This window comes from Cavia porcellus, unplaced genomic scaffold (assembly GCF_034190915.1).
Source record: "Cavia porcellus strain 051 isolate PalLab524CR breed Dunkin Hartley unplaced genomic scaffold, mCavPor4.1 scaffold_5, whole genome shotgun sequence".
In the NCBI taxonomy this organism is placed as follows: domain Eukaryota; kingdom Metazoa; phylum Chordata; class Mammalia; order Rodentia; family Caviidae; genus Cavia; species Cavia porcellus.
In genome coordinates this window covers 5,837,169-5,857,576 of record NW_026947488.1, presented here as the reverse complement: position 1 = coordinate 5,857,576, position 20,408 = coordinate 5,837,169, and the positions used below count along the sequence as shown (strand labels likewise).

General features: G+C 45.7%; 1 protein-coding gene and 1 long non-coding RNA gene across 3 annotated transcripts in view; one reads left to right on the top strand and one right to left on the bottom strand.

The window, feature by feature from the left end:
- LOC100735786 (uncharacterized) overlaps positions 1–14,063 on the bottom strand; it is a 76,777-nt gene extending 62,714 nt beyond the window's left edge. Inside the window, exon 1 of the long non-coding RNA XR_010047283.1 lies at positions 13,907–14,063. This is a non-coding gene — a long non-coding RNA (uncharacterized LOC100735786). The remainder of the gene's footprint in view (positions 1–13,906) is intronic.
- Positions 14,064–14,218: 155 nt separating this feature from the next.
- Rab22a (RAB22A, member RAS oncogene family) overlaps positions 14,219–20,408 on the top strand; it is a 68,123-nt gene continuing 61,933 nt past the window's right edge. The window contains exons 1-2 of one of the 2 annotated variants that reach the window (XM_023567673.2): positions 14,219–14,544; positions 15,489–15,568. In XM_023567673.2, the coding sequence (XP_023423441.1) occupies positions 14,509–14,544; positions 15,489–15,568 (116 nt within the window). In that variant the 5' untranslated portion in view covers positions 14,219–14,508. The remainder of the gene's footprint in view (positions 14,545–15,488; positions 15,569–20,408) is intronic. The other variant, XM_003462029.5, reaches the window with a different exon arrangement.

Here is a 20,408-nt window from a genome sequence, read left to right as displayed (position 1 = left end):
GGTTTCTTCTTTTGCGAATGTGTCTCAACATTTTCCAAAGTAGTTTTAAATAAATTAGCTGATACTGATATAAAGAAAAATACAGGTGATGCACTGATAATGTAAAAATAAGAAAAGGGGCACTTATGTGACTAATTTCTAAAAAATCTGGATTAGAGCAATCCAAGGAAAATATGAAGGTAACATTACATTCATATTCAAAAATAGTACCTCTTATTGCAAATACTGAAATTCAATTGGTTTTTTCTTTCATGTAAGTAAACATTTTCTCTTACATGGACCATGATGATGAACTTTTTAAAGCTTTCAATGATACAAACAGCCTATTGTGGCACACATGCCTTAGGTTCACCACCACTGTCCTAGCCCCTTTCCAAATTAGAAGATCCCACCTGAGTCCAAATTAATGAGATCATCATTGAGATTATCACTATATGCTTATGAATGGTACACTGGACTTTTTTTAAGTACTCCTAAAAGCACCAGGGTTGACTAATGTACATACAAGAAAGATGTAGACCACTTTTCCTCGAAATGAATGAAAATAGTATTAGCTTCAATGTCAATTGTGAAGGAATTTTGACCAGCTACTGTAATTCATCTTTCCCATGACATTTTGATTTTTTTATGAAGTCTTCAAAGACAAAACAAATCAATGAACAGCTGGTGTACTATGTACTAACAGACTGGGATTTCTCAACGTCAGCACTACTGACATCCCTGGGCCAGATCAGCTTTTGCCGTTGGGACCGTCCTAGGTACTACGTTGAGCAGCATCCCGACCTCTACCCACTCACATGCTCGGAGCACCCCTAGCCCACATCACAACAATCAAAACTGTCTCTGGACATTGACAGAGTACAGGAGGTAGGCCAGCGACAACCCTCCACTCAGAAACACCTTACAGAGCACCTCTTCAGGACAGGAGCCCCCAGCCCTTTCCCGGACGCCAGTCCCCCCCACAACACAGGGGACTGGCAAGGTCTCTTCCCTCTACCTGACTCCCCCGCTCCAAGGCGTTCTCTCAAGGGACTCTTTCCCGCCTTACGATCTTCGCTCACTCACCATCCACCAAGGGAGGTCTTCTCTGGGTAACTTATTGTGAAATTCTAAGCCCCCTGGCTACACACCCCTGGCATCCTGATCTACTTTGCAGTTTTTCCAGAGAACTCGCTGCCTTCTAACACACGCACACACACCTTCCGGTGCTCACTGGCAGTCTGCTGGGTCCACTTCCTCTTCCCTCCTCTAACCAGGAAAAGAACTTCTGATTAACTTGTTGATATGCACATACTCAGTAAAAGTTGCTGAATGAGTGAATGAATGATATCTCTGGCCACTGCTAAAATGACATGCTGTCTGGCAACTGTTGACAGAAACAAGGGGCTGAGGTCTACAAGGTGGTATCATGAGCAGCCGAATATTCTGGGACCTGACAAGTCCAGACCACACATACACATTAGAAATCTTAAGCATTCACATCAAGAATGAAATATGAAGTGCCATATAAATAATCCCTTGTTGAAACTGTTTTCATTGTATTTTTTACATTCGGGGAAAGAAAGTTATCGACTTTATTCATGAAAGCTTAATATAGTGTAGAAAAGCAAATACTTTTGAAGAAAATCATTTGTCGTAATAATTTCCCACTTTCTTTGCCCAGTTTAAAATGTAAATTAAACCAATACTGATCATGTTTTGAGTTCACTTGGCATTGATGCTATGATAAACTGCCACATATTAGGCTCACTGGCAACTTTACATGGGAAATCACTAACTCTATCAAAAAGGATTAATAATCAAAGCCAGCAAAGAACAGTTAGGAAGGGGTTTAGAACAAGTGCAAGAGGTCTGTGGCCCTTCCCAGCATCCCATGTGCTCAGCACCCTACATGCTACTGAGCACACTCGCAGGCTGCCCAATTTCCCAGAACTGAACCCAGTGTTCTTGCAGGCAGCAGCTATGACTACTACCTGCCTGGGGCTGGGGACAAGCTTAAAACTCCTTTTTAATAGCTACAACACAGACAGCTCACCTCTACCATCCAGTCCAAACCAGAGTGGTTCTTAGCTCACACAACCAAAATCAGAATGGGTCCTTCTTCAGTGAGGCCCTGTCCACTTGGCAAAGAATAGGTAAGTCTGATGTTAGATGAATGTGCTTCATAGACTCAAGGTATAACAGATAAAAAGAACATAGTGTAACATACCTGTAGTCCCAGCATTCTGTTTTGTGTTTGTTTGTTTGAGCCTGTCAGGAAGGTACTTGTACAGCTGAGCTAAATCTCCAGCCCATCTCCCAGCATTCCGGGAGGCTGAGGCAGATGGATCAAAAATTCAAGCCAGTCTAGACAACAGTTAGCAAATCAGCCTCTGTCTTAAGGGGGAGGAGGATATAGCTCAGGGCAAAGGTGGGGGTTCAATCCCCAGGCAGAATGATGAGGGTACTTTATAGGTTATTTTGTAGCAAGAAAAGCATCAACAGATCAATATGAACAGAGAAGACCTGTTAACAGTCAACCCATGTTAAATGTCATCTTCTCTCCATGGTGAACCTCAATCATAAATCACCATTTAACACAATCCTGGGGATCCAGAGGTGAACAGACAGGGCCCCCAGACTCCAAAAGCTCCCAAGAGAATAAAGGAGCTATGGAGAGGTAACACACAGCACCATAATGACAGGCGTCTGGGACCAGTATGAATTAGGAAACCGATCCACTGAGAAGAGTATAGGAGGAGGGGAGGAGGAGGGGAGGAGGAGGGGTGAGAAGAACGGGCAAGAGGGAGGCCCTGCAACAGGAGTGATCTAGGAGCTGTACTCGAAGATCAAGTAAGACTACGCCACATGGAAAAAGAAAGAGACAGGAAAGAGAAAATAACACCGTAGATGGAGACAGGAGCACAGCAGAGGCAAGCACTCTGTAAGTCACCTTCCAGCAGTTCAGGAATGCCACAGATTTCAGGAAGCCACCAAGCCCGGACTCTAATTGGTGTTAAGTGGAAAGGTGGGAAAAAATAAACACAATAAAACATACCCATTGAGATCCCTTTACTGGCCCCCACATGAACAGGGCTGAAGCCGGAGGCAGAATGTTACAGCGCGTCTGTCCCAGCAAGCATTTTCATTAAGAATCCGTTCTGCAGGCATTCCCAGTATTTACAGTGCTCCACTCAACATGTCGTCCTATCACTGTAACCCTGTGCGAGATACGACACCCTGGGCCAGACCAGTTATCCATACGATCCAACATTCTGTCCTGACACAGCACTGGGGGACACTGGATGGGAACGTGATAGAGGTGGTCCACTCTGCGTCCAGATCAAAATGCTAAAAGAATGACTGGTGGTAGCCACAAAGCTGGTCAGCCTTACGTGCAAAACTACTCTTTTCTTTTACAAAAGAAGAATGAACAAATACAGAACTTGTGAAAATAATTACTTTTAGAGTGTTTATTAGTCACTTAGAGTTTATTGTTCTTTGAAGAACTCTTCGAAAAACCTTAAATGATTTTTGGGGAACCTGAGTAAGCCCTTCCCACACTGTCATCTAAAGAGGTTTTGTTCTTGGTAACAGGTTTACAAGTACTAATGCAAATTCTTAATTTAGGACTATTTCTGCTAGCCAGAGTAGACAAACCTGAACCATCTAAAAGATAAACAACACTCCAGTCTTCACTAGCTCCTGTGGGGCACCTGGCCCCACACGCTGCAGGTCCTTGTTGACTTAACTAAATTTCAACGGCAAGCTGCACAGGCAAACTTCCCCTATATGAGTGTCATTCTTTAACAAGACTCACACTGATTTATAAGCTCTCATATGAGCAGACCCATCCAATGCATAATGTTTTCTATTACAAATCTTTGAGAGCTACTGATGGTTATTACTAGCACTACGCAATGGGCTGGATGAAAAGACCAACTTAATTCATGAGCAGCCATCCTTTCTACACCATGCATACATGGAAATTCTTCCTTGATTTGTGGCTTTAATCACGGCTTCCAAAACCTGCCATTATTTATGACTCTGACTTTTACACTGACAGTCAATGGGAAACATTTACTCGGGTTACCTGATAGGCGAGAACTCTGTACCTCAAAGCAGTTCATATGCTCCACTGTGATATTATACACCTTAATTTTCCTGCCAACTCACCCAGTTAGGGGACAGAAAAGGAGAAGGTGAGGGTTCTAGCTGGCACAGTACTGATGAATGGAACAATATTACTGTTAAATGCAGTGAGTTCTCTGGTCAAACTTGAGGCAAATTAAAAAAAAAAAAGGTACAAGAAGTCCGACAATTTGTGTGTGGGGGGGGTCTCGTTTCCTACTGTTGAAAATACTTGAAACAATCAGCTAATGCTGATCAAATAAAGTCACTTCTCTACTGATCACTTTGGCCAAATTGCTAGGAGGATCATCTTCCTCCTAGAAAGACGCACACTCCTCCAAGGACACTCAGTTCCTTCACAGTTCACATGGCCAAACCCAGGTCGACCTGCCTCTCCTGCTCTCCCATCGCCATTTTCCCCTTGTGACTCCAGCCCTGTGGGCCACACTTATGCTCTCCTCTGCCTTGATTTTAACAATTATTTCTTTTGTTAAAAATCAAAGTATAGGGGTTGGGGATTTAGCTCAGCAGCATAAGTGCCTGCCTTGCAAGCAGGCAGTCGTGAGTTCGATCCCTGGTACCGATAAAAACGAAAAAGACAAAACAAAAAAAATCAAAGTATAACATACATGCAGAGAAGTGTACAAATGAGCATCCCAGATAACTGAACACACCTGTGGAGTCAGCACTCACTGAAAGCAAGAGAATTTCCCAAAACTAAGGGTCTCTTTCGACCGCTCACCTCACGTAAAGTAACCACTTTCCCGACTCCTGACTGCCTAAAGTGCCTGTGCTGGTCTTGTGCTCTGTATAAACAGAATCATGCAGCATGTACCCTCCTGACTCTGGGAATCGCATGTCTATGAAATGCATCTAATTCTGTTCAGTAGAACTGCAGACCGTTCTTTCTAACAGACACACAGTCCTCCCTTGTGTGAACATACCACAATTTATAATTCTAGCTATTCATGATGGATATTTGAGTAGGTTCCAGTTGCTGAGTCTTAAGAATTAGGAGTATTTGGACATGTCTTTTTTGAGGCATATGTTCTCAATTTGTTAGCCATATAACTAAGAGTAGAACTATTGGATTATTCAACAAAAAAAAAAATTTTTTTTACACTTTCCAGAGTAAATACAATGAGAATCAAAGTGTTCTAGAATCATCCATACATAAAGAAATGTTCCCATCTCAATCCGTTACAGTCTTCTTCAAAGGGGATGCTTTTTCCTGCTACACTGTGAGGCCCAAAAGCAGTAACCAGCCGGGCATGATGGCACATACATGTAATCCCAGGGGCTGAGGCAGAAGTTTGAGGTCAGCCTGGGATACATGGTCAGACCTTCACTCAAAAATAAAAATAAATAAATAAACAAAGCAGTAATCATTCCCCAAACTGCCCAATGCCCAGCCACTGCCTGGAATATAGTAGATGCTCAATAAATGACCACCAAATAACTGGACTACTGTCTACATTGCCTCAGAGTTCCAGTGCCTTCCCAAGAAGGCCTTCCCAAGAAGGCACTTCCAGTGTGGATTGTACTCTTTGGCAGTATTGATCATTTGCCACTGAGGTCACTGAAGAGCTCCCAAGTGCCAAATGCCACATGGTCTATTATCTTACCTGATCGCTCTAGGACAAGTGACATAAATAGTCACCTCCAACAAAAACTTAGCTCCAAGGCCCTCTTGATTCCCTACAGTCAACTACTAGAGGTTGCTGCTGCCCAGAGAAGCTTTTATCTTCTCATCTTCCAACACTCACCATCTGTAGCTCTCAGACTTCCCATGGCTCCAGCGGCCACCCACCACCAAGGACCCTCAGGTCTAGTCTCCAGTCCGAGCCATGCTCCAAAACTAGGCCTATGAGGAGCTTTCCAAGGACCAGACAGTGCTGTCCAGAGATCCTGTAAGCTTTCAAAAGGACCAGTCTCAGACAGAAACATGAATTCCACCCATTCTGCCCTATTACCAAAGCATGTGGACTACCTGATGTTATTCACCACACTAAACAGCAGTGATCCAAGACACATACATCTCATTCTGACGGAAGAGGAATACTGTGAGAACCACCTGGACAACTCTCTCTGAAAGAGGAGCTACTAGCTCCATTTTGGGTAAACTTGGCCCTACCTCCATGTATTGAAATGTACAGAGCTGGCCAGGCTATTTCTTTGTCCCTTCAATCGGCTACAAGCAATTTAATTGGACTGGCTGAGGAAATGAAGTGTGGTCCTTGAAGCAAGGTGACAGGCACTATTTCCCCGCCCAGTGACTCCCAGAAAACAAACTGGAGCCAGGCGGGGTGGAGAGTCTTGCTCCATACTCTCAGCGGGGACGGCACCTGGAGAAAGAGGCTGTGACTTCCCAGGGCCAAAAAAGACGGCACAGCAGAGCTGAAGCACCAACCCTGAAATACCAGCTACTGCCTGAGTTGCACTACGCAGATACTCTGTCCGCATGTCTTGCCCTCTGCACACTGCACAGGTGACCTCAGGCCTCCCACCTGGCCAGCTCAGGGCAGTCACAGTCTCAGACCTCCTGCCACTCTCGCTGTCACTCATCCCGTGCCACTCCCCTCATGGAGAATAAAACCCCGGTTGGGCTTTGGGTCATGGCCTTTGTTCTGGTGAGCCACCATCCTGGGTGGACTTAGGACTCCTTTGGCTCCCCATAACTATATGTATATGCCTAGGTGTGTTTAGCCTCGCCACGGCTTGCCCTAAAAGTGGTAGATTGGAATTAACTTGCTAGAATTCCAATAACTTCTCCATGGCATTACAAATTTCAACTTCCCAGACTGCAACAAGGACGGGAAAGGACTCTCTATAGAACACATCTGGCCATGCATGTGTCAAATGCTGCCACAGGCCAACAGGGCACTCAGGAAACAAAGAGAAAGGGTATCTAACACAGTCTTGGTAGAAGGGAACAGGGGTATCTAACAAGTTTCCCACAGGACCTATCTCTGAATTAGTCTCCCCTCACCATAGAAAGAGCTAGCAACCCATTTCCTGCCCTCATGCCTGTCTCCTTGATGGGGACACTGCTCCCCTGGCCAGGATCTCAGAGCACACTGAGCATCCCACCTCTAGCTTGTTTCTAAAAAGCACAATTCAGCTCGTCACTCACTCCCTTGGTTAAAATTCTCCAATGACTGGCCATGACTCCTTGAGTAAAAGACAAATACTTCACTGCTGAGATGTAGCCCAGTGGTAAAGCCCTTGCCTAGCATATGTGAAGCCTTAACTTTTGACACCCAACACCGCAAAAAAAAAAAAAAAAAAAAAAAGCAAACACTTCCCCTTGAGATGGACTTAAGGGTCATGCACTGCCTGGCACACTTACTTCTCTAGCCTTTAGAGTCCTCACTGCTGTCCAGACACACAAGCCTTCCCTCTACTCCTCAGGGGGAAGAGCTACACCCAACCACTTTCTCTGGCTCTTCATGTGAAAATCCCATCTTTACTCAATCTCAACTCAAGAGCATCTTTTCGAGATCCAAAGAAGCCTCCCCGGCCACTCAACACAAGCGGCACCTGCACCCTTCCAGTTACACTGCGCTGGCACTCTCACATTCACCTGCGATGCACCTTTAACACCTAATGTAACCCGAAATTACTGCCCTTGGTCATGTTTACCCATTTAACGTGCGTCTCTGCTGCAGGACTCAAAGCTCCAAGAGAGGAGAAACCAGATTTGGTTTTATCCACTTCGTTTACAATATCTCACGTAATGCCTGAGACTTAATAGGTCCTTAAAAAAATCAGGACTATCAATGAATGCATTCATGAATGTATGAATGTATGATGAGTCCTCTGAAGACAACCAGCTAACATGAATTCTACAGCGAAAGTTCCCCATTTAAATTTCACCCCGTTACTTGCTGGCTGTGTTATTTTAGGCAAGTTACTTAGTATTTCTGTGCCTCTTGTGAACCTTCACCAGTCATAAAAATGGGGTTAAAAATACTTGCCCCCAAAGGGTTTTCATACTCAAAATACCAGACGCACTCAGAACAGAGCGGAGTCCCATCATTAGTCCTGAAGAAATGGCAGCTTTTGTACCGCTGCCTGAGTTTCCCTATTAGGAGGCAAGTTCAAGCAAAAGATTTAGACTCAGTGTCTCCTGGTGGGACCTAAGCCCCTGGCCGGTGGCACAGACTTTCCACTGCTGGTCCCTGTCATATCTCCCACTCTTGCCCTACTCCTCTCCCACAGACCGCTCATTCCCAGGTCTCCCAATTCTCGACAAGCTCCAGGCAAAGCAGGCCATCTCGGAACTCTAACCACTGGACATACTTTGCCTGGAATGCCTGTCCCTTCTTTGACCTGACCTAACTGCAGCGTCACATGCCCTCATCTCCTTGGCAGGCTGAGTCCCTCATGTCTTCCTGATATCCTAGTTCCCTGGCTCACTCTCCTGCCCGGCACCCAGATACGCTGCCTCACATCATGGGCACAGCGGCTACGCCTCTGTGCTGGAAGCAGCTCAGCAACTAGGTGCAAAGCTGCTTCATGCCTCGATCCACAGCACTTCCCACAGACCTGGCATCTCGGAGAAGTGCGGGAGAATTTGTATCCCAATGTGGAAGCCAACCACATATCCTCATCTCTTTTTTCCCCCATCAGGGTTAAGAAATAACTGGCATTTTGAAGGTCAAAACTACATTTACTAGCTAGATTTTGTTGCAAAATTCCTGTTTAAATGGGGCTTTTTTCTGTTTTAATTTTATGAAGTGATCTTATGATGAAAAAATCCATTTACAATTCTTTTCTGAACAGAGACAATTTCAGGAAATTTCTGACATTCATCCATTGACCTCAGAGGAAATGGAAAATACAGGTCAACCAAATAAAATGCATCTGGAAGGAAGGAGAGCAAAGCTTGCTCTGCTTCCACCATGCTGACCCGGGCTGCTTGTCCTTCCCCCCACCCCCAATAAAAGAATATTCTATCCTCAACCACAGGAGAAATAAGACATTAAGTATGTGCAACTTGTTAAGGATTATTCAACAAAATAGGGGTGGTCTTCACACAGGCTAAGCTCTCCTCACTAAACCTAGGGCAAAGACCCAATGGCTCATTCGAAGACACAGTGGTTCATGGACACCCACAGCAGCTCTAAGTTTCATTTAGAGCAGAGGTTGGTAAATTACCACAGGTGGGCCAAAGTCAACCTACTGCCTGGGTTTGTAAAGTTTTACTGGGACACAATCATGCCCATTCTTTCATGTGTGGTTTACAGCTACCTGTGGGCTGCAACTGGAAAACGGAGAGAACCTAGCTCTCATTTAGAAAACCACTCGATCTAGAGACAGCTTAATAGAGCTTTGTTCTATTTCTTCAGAATGAGAATACTAGTTCCTATTCAAATTATTTTACTTGACAAGGAGATTTTTATACACATAATCGATAACCTTTGATTCAAGGTTATGTTGTTCAGAGAAACAGTACAACGGCTTTGTTTAGGGCTCTACCTTAGGGCACATAGATCGTTGCAATCCTTGCAAAGAACATTTTTTATAAACATGAAACAAAGCAGGCAGGTGAAATGAAATGCTTGATGCTCTGGAAGACGTCTACTATCTATATTTCACAGGCTTGGGCAATCCTATTTTCACTAAATGTCCAGATATCATTTGTTGGTCCCTCACTTTTCTCATAAACATAAGTACGCTCTCTTCGAGGTTCTTTCAGAGACACTTCTTGAAAACTAAGCATTTGCAAAGGAGCACTGTCCCTCAAATACTAATGTATTTTGAGTCAACCTTTTGAAGCTTAATGCACCTTACAAATAACTCTGTATGACTTGAGAATTGAAATTCAACCTTCCAACTCTCTTGCAGATGTTTGACCACCTGTGACCCTTTCATTTCACTTTTTAGACCCTCTACTACAGAAATTTTCAAGCCTAGGCAAAAAATAGTGGATAGTCCCCAGCAATCAGCTCCCAGTAGTATCAACATTGTGCTATTTTTTTCTACTGATTCCTCATTCAGACCTTTTGTTCATTTATTGTTTGTTACAGTGTTTGAAGGCAGGCTTCACGCATCAAATCATTTCATTTATGAATGCTTGTTTGTTTCTGCTAGTCTTTTGTAAATAAAAAAGCATAATACCATTATTGCATTTAGAAAAATTAATAATTCTTATCTAATAGTCAGCCCAAGTACAATGTTCCCTAACTGTCCCAATAATGTCTTTTTATAGTTGATTTGTTCAACTAAAGACCCAGATATGATCACATATTGTATTTTGTGGATAGGTCTCTTCGGTCTCATTATAACTGCAATAGATTCCTCTCATTTTCTGTTCACCCATCACTAGCATACATTTAAATTCTAATTAGCCAAGCAAACCTTACCAACAGTAATGTTCTGCAGCTTCCATCTGTTGTAAGTGAACCTGGACAGTCACAGACCTTGTGACCCCTAGGCAGACTCTCTGAGCTCCACTTTGCACATACAATCCTGTATGAAAACCATCCTCTATACCTTCTGCTCTCCAGAGAAGGAATTTAGATTGGTTTAGCAAGCCAGTTCTCTAAAATTAAATCTTTTCTGTGCTGTGATGGCCTGAAGACTCTGAATGATTTTAAAAAAACAAGGCACTCATTTGTTACAGCTTCTTTTTGAAATTAGTCAAACTTAATCAAGAATCACAAAGTAAATCAGACAAGCGTAGGAATTCATTATTGTTACCATTAACCACATTAACTGAGCACCTAGATCATGCTGGATATTGAATAATAAAACGAATGACCTGTGTCCCTGCCCAAAGGGACCTGCAGTTTAAACCAAGAAGCACTGCATCATTTAGATAAAAATGCCCAAGGAGGCGACAGACAGTGCTACTCAAACTGACAACCAGGCCTGAAACACTATGTTAAGAATATTTGTAGCCAAGTATGGTAGTACAATCTGCAGTCCTAGGGACTCTGGAAGCTGAAGCAGTGCAGTGGGGACCTTTGAGTCTGGGAGTTTGACACCTAGGTAACACAGTAAGATATCCCAAAACAAAAGAAACACAACAGGACAGAGCTGGGGTGGTGGCAAGCACCTATTATTCCAGCACTCTCTAATTCCAGCACTCGTGATACCAAGCCAGAAGGATCACTGGGAGTTCGTGGTTAGCCGGGGCTGCATAGTAGTTCATGGCCAGTCTGCACTACACAGTAAGACTGTCACAAAACACTCCTCCTCAAAGGGCTGGGGAGTTAGCTCCGCGGCATAAGAACCTGCTTGGCCAGCATGAGGTCCTAAGTTCCATCCCAGGTTTAAAAAAAAAAAAAAGAGTTAAACACAACCCAACCAAAAAAGTTGTTTTTTTTTTTTAAGAGTACTTGTGAAGCTAATCTGCATGATAGAATAAAAAAAGCAAAAGTGAGAAGCAACAGAATGTGGCAGTTGTACCATTTATGACCTGTGTCACGCTAAATAAGTTATTTAACCTGCTTCTCACTTTTATGATTTGAACCTACCTCACAGATTAGCAGCTATTGACACTAAACTAGAAAATTTTATATGAAAATGCAGAAACGATGATGAAAATACTGAATGTATCAACATTAATAATGCCAAATAGGAAACTAAAATGGTTTGTGTACTATCCCATCTAGCCCTAACCCACTCCAATGATGCAGCTCCTACTCTTATGCCATTTTCACAGATACTGACAAAACGGGTGAGTGATCCACCCACGCTAACACACCTACAGGTATGGGAGAGCCAAGCAGTGGGGGACTTCAGAGTTCTTGATGTCCATCATGGTGTAGACAATGCCTCCAAAGACCTCCACGGTGAGGTGCAAGACCTGACGCACCATAAATTGGAGGGGGATGCACTGATTAGGGCTCTGAGATTAATTATATTGTAACTCGGCAAGGTATAGCACCCCATAGCACCCATTCCAGCCCAAACCAGAGGCTCCAGGAGTTTCCCAGAGTCATCCTAATCGTGGTATGGTTTTGTTCATATCCTTAATGATGGTTTTCTTGCTTATTAGGAAAAGTCTTCAGCCATCTGCAAGAGTCTTTTTTAATTGCAAGTCTCACATACTCAGTATTTGTTCAAATAGGGTCAAAGTAAAATTGTAATTTTTCCCTATATAACCACTTACTTTCTTTTCATACACACACATAGTTAAGCCTAAAGAAGGCTAGCTGTCAGCAAAGATCTTCCATTTTCTGTGGCCACCAAGCTCTGAGAAGGCCAGTCAAGCCACGGGGAAAGGGCATCTATAGTCCCACAGATCTCCAGGACTGGTGCCAGCAGTGCAAAGATGCCCCTTTGGACCATCTCCCTTCCCAGAGTCCTGGCTGAGACCACATGAAACAAGAGCATCATTCAGTCAATCCACAGAAAAAATCAAATGCTCCTGCTCTGAAGCCATGGATCTTGGGGTTGTTAGATGACCAAACAGCTAGAAATAGCTTCTGCAGCTAGGCCAAATATCAAATCTATAAATGAGGCACCTTGACTGCAGCTCAACTTAACACACAACTGCAACAGTTCATTGCTTCAATTTGAGATGTGCATTGGCTGGAACATTTAGTTCCATGACTGGGTCTACACTGCACCTGACTCAAGAATGTTAAACATACATCAGTAATGGCCACATTAATAATAATGGCATCTGTTTACTGAGTGTTTACGATGCCCAAAGTTGGATCTTCAATCCTTTATTTATTCATGTAATTCTCACAAAGTTCTTCAAAGTGTGTGGTTATGCCATTTGACACATGAGGTCACCGAGGTTTACACTACCGGTAGACAGTGACACAGGATCTCACACCCTGGTGATCTAAATCCACAACCTGGACACAACCACTGACTTTTCTTGCCCCTTAGGGTGTTTACTTTAGTTAACTTGCCCTTTCCTCAAAAGAGATGTCAAAGGTTTAAGAGTCCCCTGTCTATGTTAAGTTTTCAGTGAACACTAACCCTTGCCATTAGGCAACTTGCAGATCGGGAAGAAAAGACGAGAGCAAGTCTCACCCCTGTCGGGACACAGGAAGCCCCAGATAACCGCTAGCTATTTGATGGTCTATGTAAGCCTTCTTCATCAGCAAAAAAAAAAAGCCCTTGGTAATTTTCTGTGACATCTCTGGTCTCCCCATAACCTGTGGGCTCTTTGGGAGGGGTGACTGCTTCTAATTCATCTTTTCAAGTCCAGAACCTAACATAAGGCCTGGCCTGGGACACGGAGGTGCTCAGAACGTTGGCTGAAGGGAAAGGAACTGCTTTGTTCACCACGAATAGGCACATGGATTCCCAGGATGCCATCTCCCCAACCATCAGTCCTTCAAATAACTCCACGGAGGGAGGCTCATAGGATGAGGAGAGAGAAAGAATCCCACCCAAAAAACGAGGTGGCCACTGGGTGGAAGGCATAGGAGACCGAGCTGGCTTTGAGAAGGTCACACAAGTTGGGGCCAGTCACACACCAGACTTCCCAAACTTCCCTGCACCCTTCAACGCCCTAAGGAGCAGGGTGAGCCCCAAAAGTGGCAGCCTCCGTCCTGGAGGGGGCCACACCTCTCTCGCCGGGCCGGGAAGAAGAAAGTGACAGCAAGTCCAAGTTTCCCAAGAACCACAGAAGTCCAGGCTCAAGGGAGAGCGCCTTATCTCGGCGCCCAGCGAGGAGGGACCGCCGTGGGTCCCAGCGGGCGGGGGTCCAGCCGCGAGGTACCTATTCCCCGGCACCCCCGTGGCTCCCCGCCCCGCGCTGGCTGCAACCCCAATGCTGCTGGAGGGACCAGGGAGGGGCGGGGTCGCCGCAACTGTTACTCACAGTCGTCTAAGTCATCCTGCAAGTCCACAAAATACAGAGGGATCTCTGCAAACCAAGAGACGCACAGAGTTACAGGGGTCTGGGTGGGCGGAGGCCCCCGGCGCCCCAGGGGTCCCCCAATGGGGGAGGGAGCCGCCCGCGGCCCCAGAGCCCAGCCCCACTCACCCGCCATCTTGGGATGGGCTTGGAGGCAAGGGGCGGGCCCTGGGGGCGGGGCCCTGGGGCGGGACCAGGAGCTCCCGGCCCCGCCCAGGCCTCCGGCCCCGCCCCTGCCGCCAGCCCCGCGCGCCGGCCGCCCCGCCCTCCCGGCGAAGGTGGCTGCCGAGGTGGGCGGGGAGGTCAGGTGACCCGGCCGGCGTCCCAAGATGGCGGCAGCGACGGCGTCCGGGAGGCCGGGGCGGCGAGCCGGCTGCTGAGGCAACTCTGGGCCACTGACGGGGGACAGGTCGGGCTGACGACCGGCGGACGAGCGGCCGCCGCTTCTGTGCACCCGGCGGCTGGGGCTGGGCCGTCGGCGGCGGCGCCGGGGATGCTCGTGCTGGGCCGGGCCTCTCTCTTCTCAACTTAGGGCGGAGGCGTCCAGTGCTCCTGGCGCCCCGGCCATGGCGCTCAGGGAGCTCAAAGTGTGTCTGCTGGGGGTGAGTGGCAGGGACCCGGCCGGGAGGGCGGCGGGCGGGACTCAGGCGCCCCGCGGCCCGTCACCCCTTCCCGCCCTCCGCGGACCTCTCCCGCCCCGGGGCCGTCCCGTCGCCGCCTCCCTGCACCCATCCGAGGGCGCCGGGCCGGGCAGGACGCTCGCCCAGCCCGGGAGCCCCGGGTCCTCCCACCGCCCCGTCCCGTCCCGTGCCGTCCCGTGCCGTCCGGTGCCGGTGGGGAGGCGCCCGAAGTAGTTTGCTCCCAACTGGCCAGGTACTAGCTGGGAGTTAGCCAAGTCTCCCAAAGTAGGACCAGTGGCAGGTCTTGAGCTTTGCCGAGTGGCATTGACCTCTTTTCGCGCGCCTGTGCCAATTTGGAACTCGAGGGACACTCCTGACACTTCTAGCAGAGTTTTCTTGCACAATGGGTGGGGTTTCGAACCCTAAAGCCCCAAAGGTGGGTTTGATGCTTCGGCTTCCTAACTTGTCCGGGCAGTTTGGCCATTTCAAAGTTTTACGAGGTCGGTGCTTTGTTTCCCTCCTGAGATTTTGCTTTCAAGATTAAAAAAGAATTCCAGTAACTAGTCTTCTATGCCTCTCAGATAGGGTGGGGCTGGGGTTCATCAGGGATTACTCAGAGCGAATCCAGGAATTCATAGTTTGCTAACATTTTAAGAAAGCAAGTGCGTGTGTCACTTTTCTTGTGAGGTATAACGTGTCTTTCAAAGAAGTTCTGGTCTCTTAAAGACTGCAAAGCCTTTTCCCTGTTATTAGCTGTTTTGAAGTCTCTTAATTAATCTGATTTTTTTAAAAACCACTTTTGGGCCCCTCAGCTTATAAAACTGACACATCTGTGATTTTTCTGAAATCCTGAACTTAGGCCACAATGTTTTTGGTATCTGCACCAGGTTAACTTTTTCTCTGTCACTCATCTTGTTCTCTTCCAGGATACAGGTGTAGGGAAATCGAGTATCGTCTGGCGGTTTGTGGAAGACAGTTTTGATCCCAACATCAACCCAACCATAGGGTAAGAAATTAATTTCTTCTATGTATACTCAAGGTGCACTGGACTCCTTTCCAAAAGAAGTGTGTTACTGGTAGAGCCCAGTGACTTCTGAGTTGGTTCTCCTGATCTCCAAAAAGACAGTAAAGTTTAGTGTAGCTTAACACAATTAGCCTCGGACTTGTGGGGAATAAAAAACTCAAAATGAATGTATGAATTAGAATCTTACTTAGGATTAGAATAGACATAGAAACTTCAGTCTACTAGTAGCAGCAGTTACACCTTGAAAAGCAGATAAAAATAGATCCTAGGTTCTTTTCAGATACTTGTGAAAGATAACATTCCTATAATGGTAGTAATATTGAATCAATCTTGAGATGTTAGATTTCTTCAGGTCTCTGGTGTTTTGGATAATTGAATTTGACTGCCTATAGTTTTCTTTTACTCTACAAAAAATATTAGTATTTAATACTAATTTTTTTCTGTGTGAGTTGTATTTTATAGGTTTTGTCTTATTTATGTGTGTGTGCACATATATATGGTTTGTGGTTTTTCTGGTTTTGCTTGGTGGGTTTTGGTTTGTTGTTGTAGTTGTTGTTTTGAGAGTTTCTTGAACTCAGGCTGACCTTGAACTCAACTATGTAGCTGAAGCTGGCCTCAAGTACCCAGTGATCTTCCTGCCTCAACCTCCAGAGTTCTAAAATTACAACCATGTGCCACCATGGGGGTTTTAATACTGTATTTAAGTAACTGCTATTCTGTGTTCTTATCATCAACCCCCTTCACCCCACCAATCAAATGGTTTTCTCCATTAAAAGAATAGTTCTGAGCCGGCTGTGGTATCACATGCCTATAATCCCAGCGCTCGGGAGGCTGAGGCAGGAGGATCGTTGCAAGTTTGAGACCAGGCTGAGACCAGCCTAGGCTACAAAGTGAGCTCAAGGCCAGCCTGAACAGCATAGTAAGACCTTGTCTCAAAAAGACAAAAAAAGAAAGGAAAAAAAAGAGTAGTTCTGTATTATCCGTCGTTGGAATAAAATACAGCTTTATGCTCCACACAGATCATTCTCTGCCTCGTAAAGAAATACTTTACAGACTAATAGAGGGAAACTCCCAGAGGACCATCCGCTGTGGTTAGTTTATGTGCTTGGTATTTTTAGTATCTACTTTGTCAAACTGGGTTTCCCTCACATTTTGAGGTTACAGGGATGAAATCTATGATTATTTCTGCAAATAAATATGTTTCAGTATCCGTTAAGAATTTGGGCTGGGCATGGTGGCGCCTGCCTGTAATCTCAGCACTCAGGAGGTTGAAGGAAAAGGATCGCTGTGAGCTCAAGGCCAACCTAGGCGATGTAGTGAGACCCTGTCTCAAAAACAAAACAGAAAAAAAGAGGGGTAATAAACTAGGTGTGTAGGGGCTGGGGATTTAGCTCAGCGGCATAAGCGCCTGCCTTGCAAGCAGGCAGTCGTGAGTTCGATCCCTGGTACTGATAAAAAGGAAAAAGACAAAAAAAAAAATGAATAAATAAACTGGGTGTGTCCACATGTTTAAAGTGTGACCTCATTCTCCTCGGGCCCCGCCTGTCACTACCTGCATGGGAAAGTGAAGTGATAGGAAGAGGCAGCAAGGCGCACTGGTGATTCAGTAAGTGACACATTCCACACTGAGTCAGATCTGAAAGCTGAGAGTCTACAAGATACTTAGATGACACCTTGGTTATTCTCAAATGAAGACAATAGCTTTGTAGGTCCCGGTAAGGCTCTATGGGGCTTTCATTCTTCCCTGGTGTCAGTAGTTCCCAGTATGCCACATGCTTGTGGTCCTTAGTTGCCTCTGGTCTGTTCTCCCCAGAGTGTTTGGCTCACATTTCCCAGGAAAGGTGGATGCAAGACTTTCTCATCTCTTTGTGTTAGCTTTCTTTGTGTTTTGGTCACCTTCTCCCGTATGACCAACTCCACTCTGGAGTTCTGGATCACTGCTTCTTCATCACTTTCTGCCCGATCTCACCCAGCCTTCTTGGTGTAGCTTGCAAACATGTTCCCCATCCACCCCCTCCACTACAAGAGCACCATTCCCCAACATTGCTCCACAAAACGTGTACTTCCTAAAGAGAAACTTTATCAGTGCTTTTTCCCACAGTACTGTCATCTCCGTTCTACTCTACCAGACCCCTGAAGCCGCCATCCCTTGGTACCAGTCACAGTCCATCACCAGACCCAGCCACTGTTTATTTAAGCTTCATTCATTGAGTACCAACTATATATGAGGTACTAGCTTGGGTACTAATAAAGTGTGACTTTAGTACTAGACTAGGTTTCAGTAAAGGATGACGTTTTGTTCTGTCACCTTTAATGAAGCTTTAACGAAACAATTGCTACCATCTTTGTTGTTTTTAGGCAATAGTGGTCAAACTGAATAGTTATAACTAACAGCCTATGGTTCATAGAGGCAAAACAAGTTTACTGACCTCTGATTTATACAAACTCAATTCCTACCCTAAAGGAGCTTAGCTGTAGGTAAAGATCAAGGTATATTATGTAACTAATATACTGGAAGTAATTATTCAGCCATTTTCTGTGCTGCAGAGGAGAAATGTGGCATATTATGAGAGCGTGGAAAGGGGTCTGCCCTCGTTCTGGGGGTGACTGATTCAGAAGTAAGAGAGGGTGTCTTAGAAATTCAAGTTTTGAGAGGTGAGTGGACTATATTTCCATGAAGTTTGAGGAAACAATTACCTGAACAGCAGAAGTGTTGCAGTTGGTGGTGAGGTGTGGTGTGGTGAGCAGAAGAGAACTGGAATAAGTGTGGGTAGAGGGACCACGTGGTGGGGTGTAGGGCGGAGGGGCGGCAGAAGGCTGGAGTGACTAAAGGCTGCACACACTGGAGGCAGGGCCAAGGAGGCTGGGGAAGCCACAAGCAGCAGAGCCCTGGGGATGGCGAGGGAGGGCCCGACATCACTGGCATGTGTCCAGCTTCTTAGAGTAAAGCTCCTACCTTCCCAGCTCCTCCCCTCCACCTGCAGCCTGGCCCTCTTTCCTGTATCCCCTGCTAATGAGCTCAGCGTCGGTCTTCCCCAAGATTTGTCCTGGCTTCCTTCATGTACCTGGGATGCTGTTCTCCCCTCCCATAGCTCACCTTCACCTGGGTAATCTGAAATTGGCTTTTCCAGCCCTTTTCCTTGGGTCCTGGACCGTATCACCAGCCTGTGACTTGGACCTAGTCCCCTACAGAATTGCCCCTCCTCCACTCTTAAATCTCATTCCCTAATGCCCCAACTTTGTGCATGCCTCAAAGCAGCACCTGTCTGAAGTTAAATCAGGGTCTCACCCCAGGACTAACAGGGCAAACCTTCATGAAAGTGCCCAAACTGCTCCTAAGACAGTACGGAGGTCCTGGATGTGCCTGCCTCCTGGGTTGCGCACAGAATGGGCACAGGAAATACGCAGTAAATGTAGATTAGTCATAGCTTAATACCATACTGTGATTTGTCCCTCACGACCGCATCATACATCTACATGAGGAGGTAGCTACTATACAAGTCACCCTTGTAGTGACCTGTGCTTACCAGCGAGTGCTCACTGTGCTGCTCAGGTGTATATGGATAAAGGAATAGTTGACAGTCTCTGCTCTACGTGTGCATGAGTCCCACACCAACAGAACCAGATTCTCCTAAGGTCAAGCCTGTGTTCCACTCACCACAATGCTGTGCCCATGGGAGCCCACAGACACCTAGGACTCTACGGTGTCTGCAACTGAACAAACCATAGGAGCCTTGGACCTTGACTCTTCTTTCTTCGGCCCCTGTGGTAGGCCAGACAAACAGCATGTCCTCATTTATTCAAATCAGCAAGCTGGGCCTCCTTTTCAAATCCCCTGCTAACTTGCATTCCTTTCTAGCCAGTAGCCAGTCACTAGCTCTGTGCAGGCTGCCCATCGTGTTGTTTGCTGCCACTGACACGTAGGCCTGTATCTTCCAAGCTCACAGTGATGCGGGGACCCTGGAATCTCGCTGCACTGCCCTTCTAACACTTGCAAGCCAGCAAGCCCTAGGCAGGTGAATCTTTATCTGGTTTTTCTTTCTTTTCAATTTTGAATCCAGGGCCTTTGTACTCAGCTACATCCCCAGCCCTTGTTTGTTCGTTCCTTTGTTTGTTTTCAAGACAGAGTTTAAGTTGGCTTCGAAGTCACTGTAGCCTAGACTGGTGTTGAACTCAAGATGACCCTCCTGCCTAACTTTGCCCAAGTGCTGGGTTTGCAGGTGTGTGCCACCACGCTCTAATCTAGTTTTTCATCAGCAAAATAGAACCAGGTCATAGTGCTAGAATTCCTTGAGAAAATTAATTTAAAACACTTAACAAAGTGCCAGGAACACGGGGATTCAGTAAATGTTAGCTATTTTTTAAATATTTAAATTTTTGAGAAATTTTGTCAAAGAATGTACATATGATTTTTCTTTTTGAGGCAGGATCTCACTGTGCAGTTCAGGCTGGCCTTGAACTTATAGCAGTCTTCCCTCAGCCTCCCAAGTGCTGAGATTACAGGCATATACCACTATGCCTGACTTGTACATACAGTTTTTAAAATACAAAATAATGTTACAGAGCTTTTAAGTTAAATATAGCAGTCTCTGATGCACTCTGACCCATTTCCTAGAAGCAGTTACATTGCTGTGGCATTAGCTATTTTTTCTGATCTTTTGCCCACATTTTTTTACAACATGCTTATCCCCACTAATTTTAGGCCTTATCTATTGGTTTGTTTGTTTATTTGTTTTGAAATGTAGGGATTTGGCCATCCTCCTTCTCCCCACTCCCATACATTTACCCTCTCTCCATTTTTCTTTTTCTTTTCTTTTCTTTT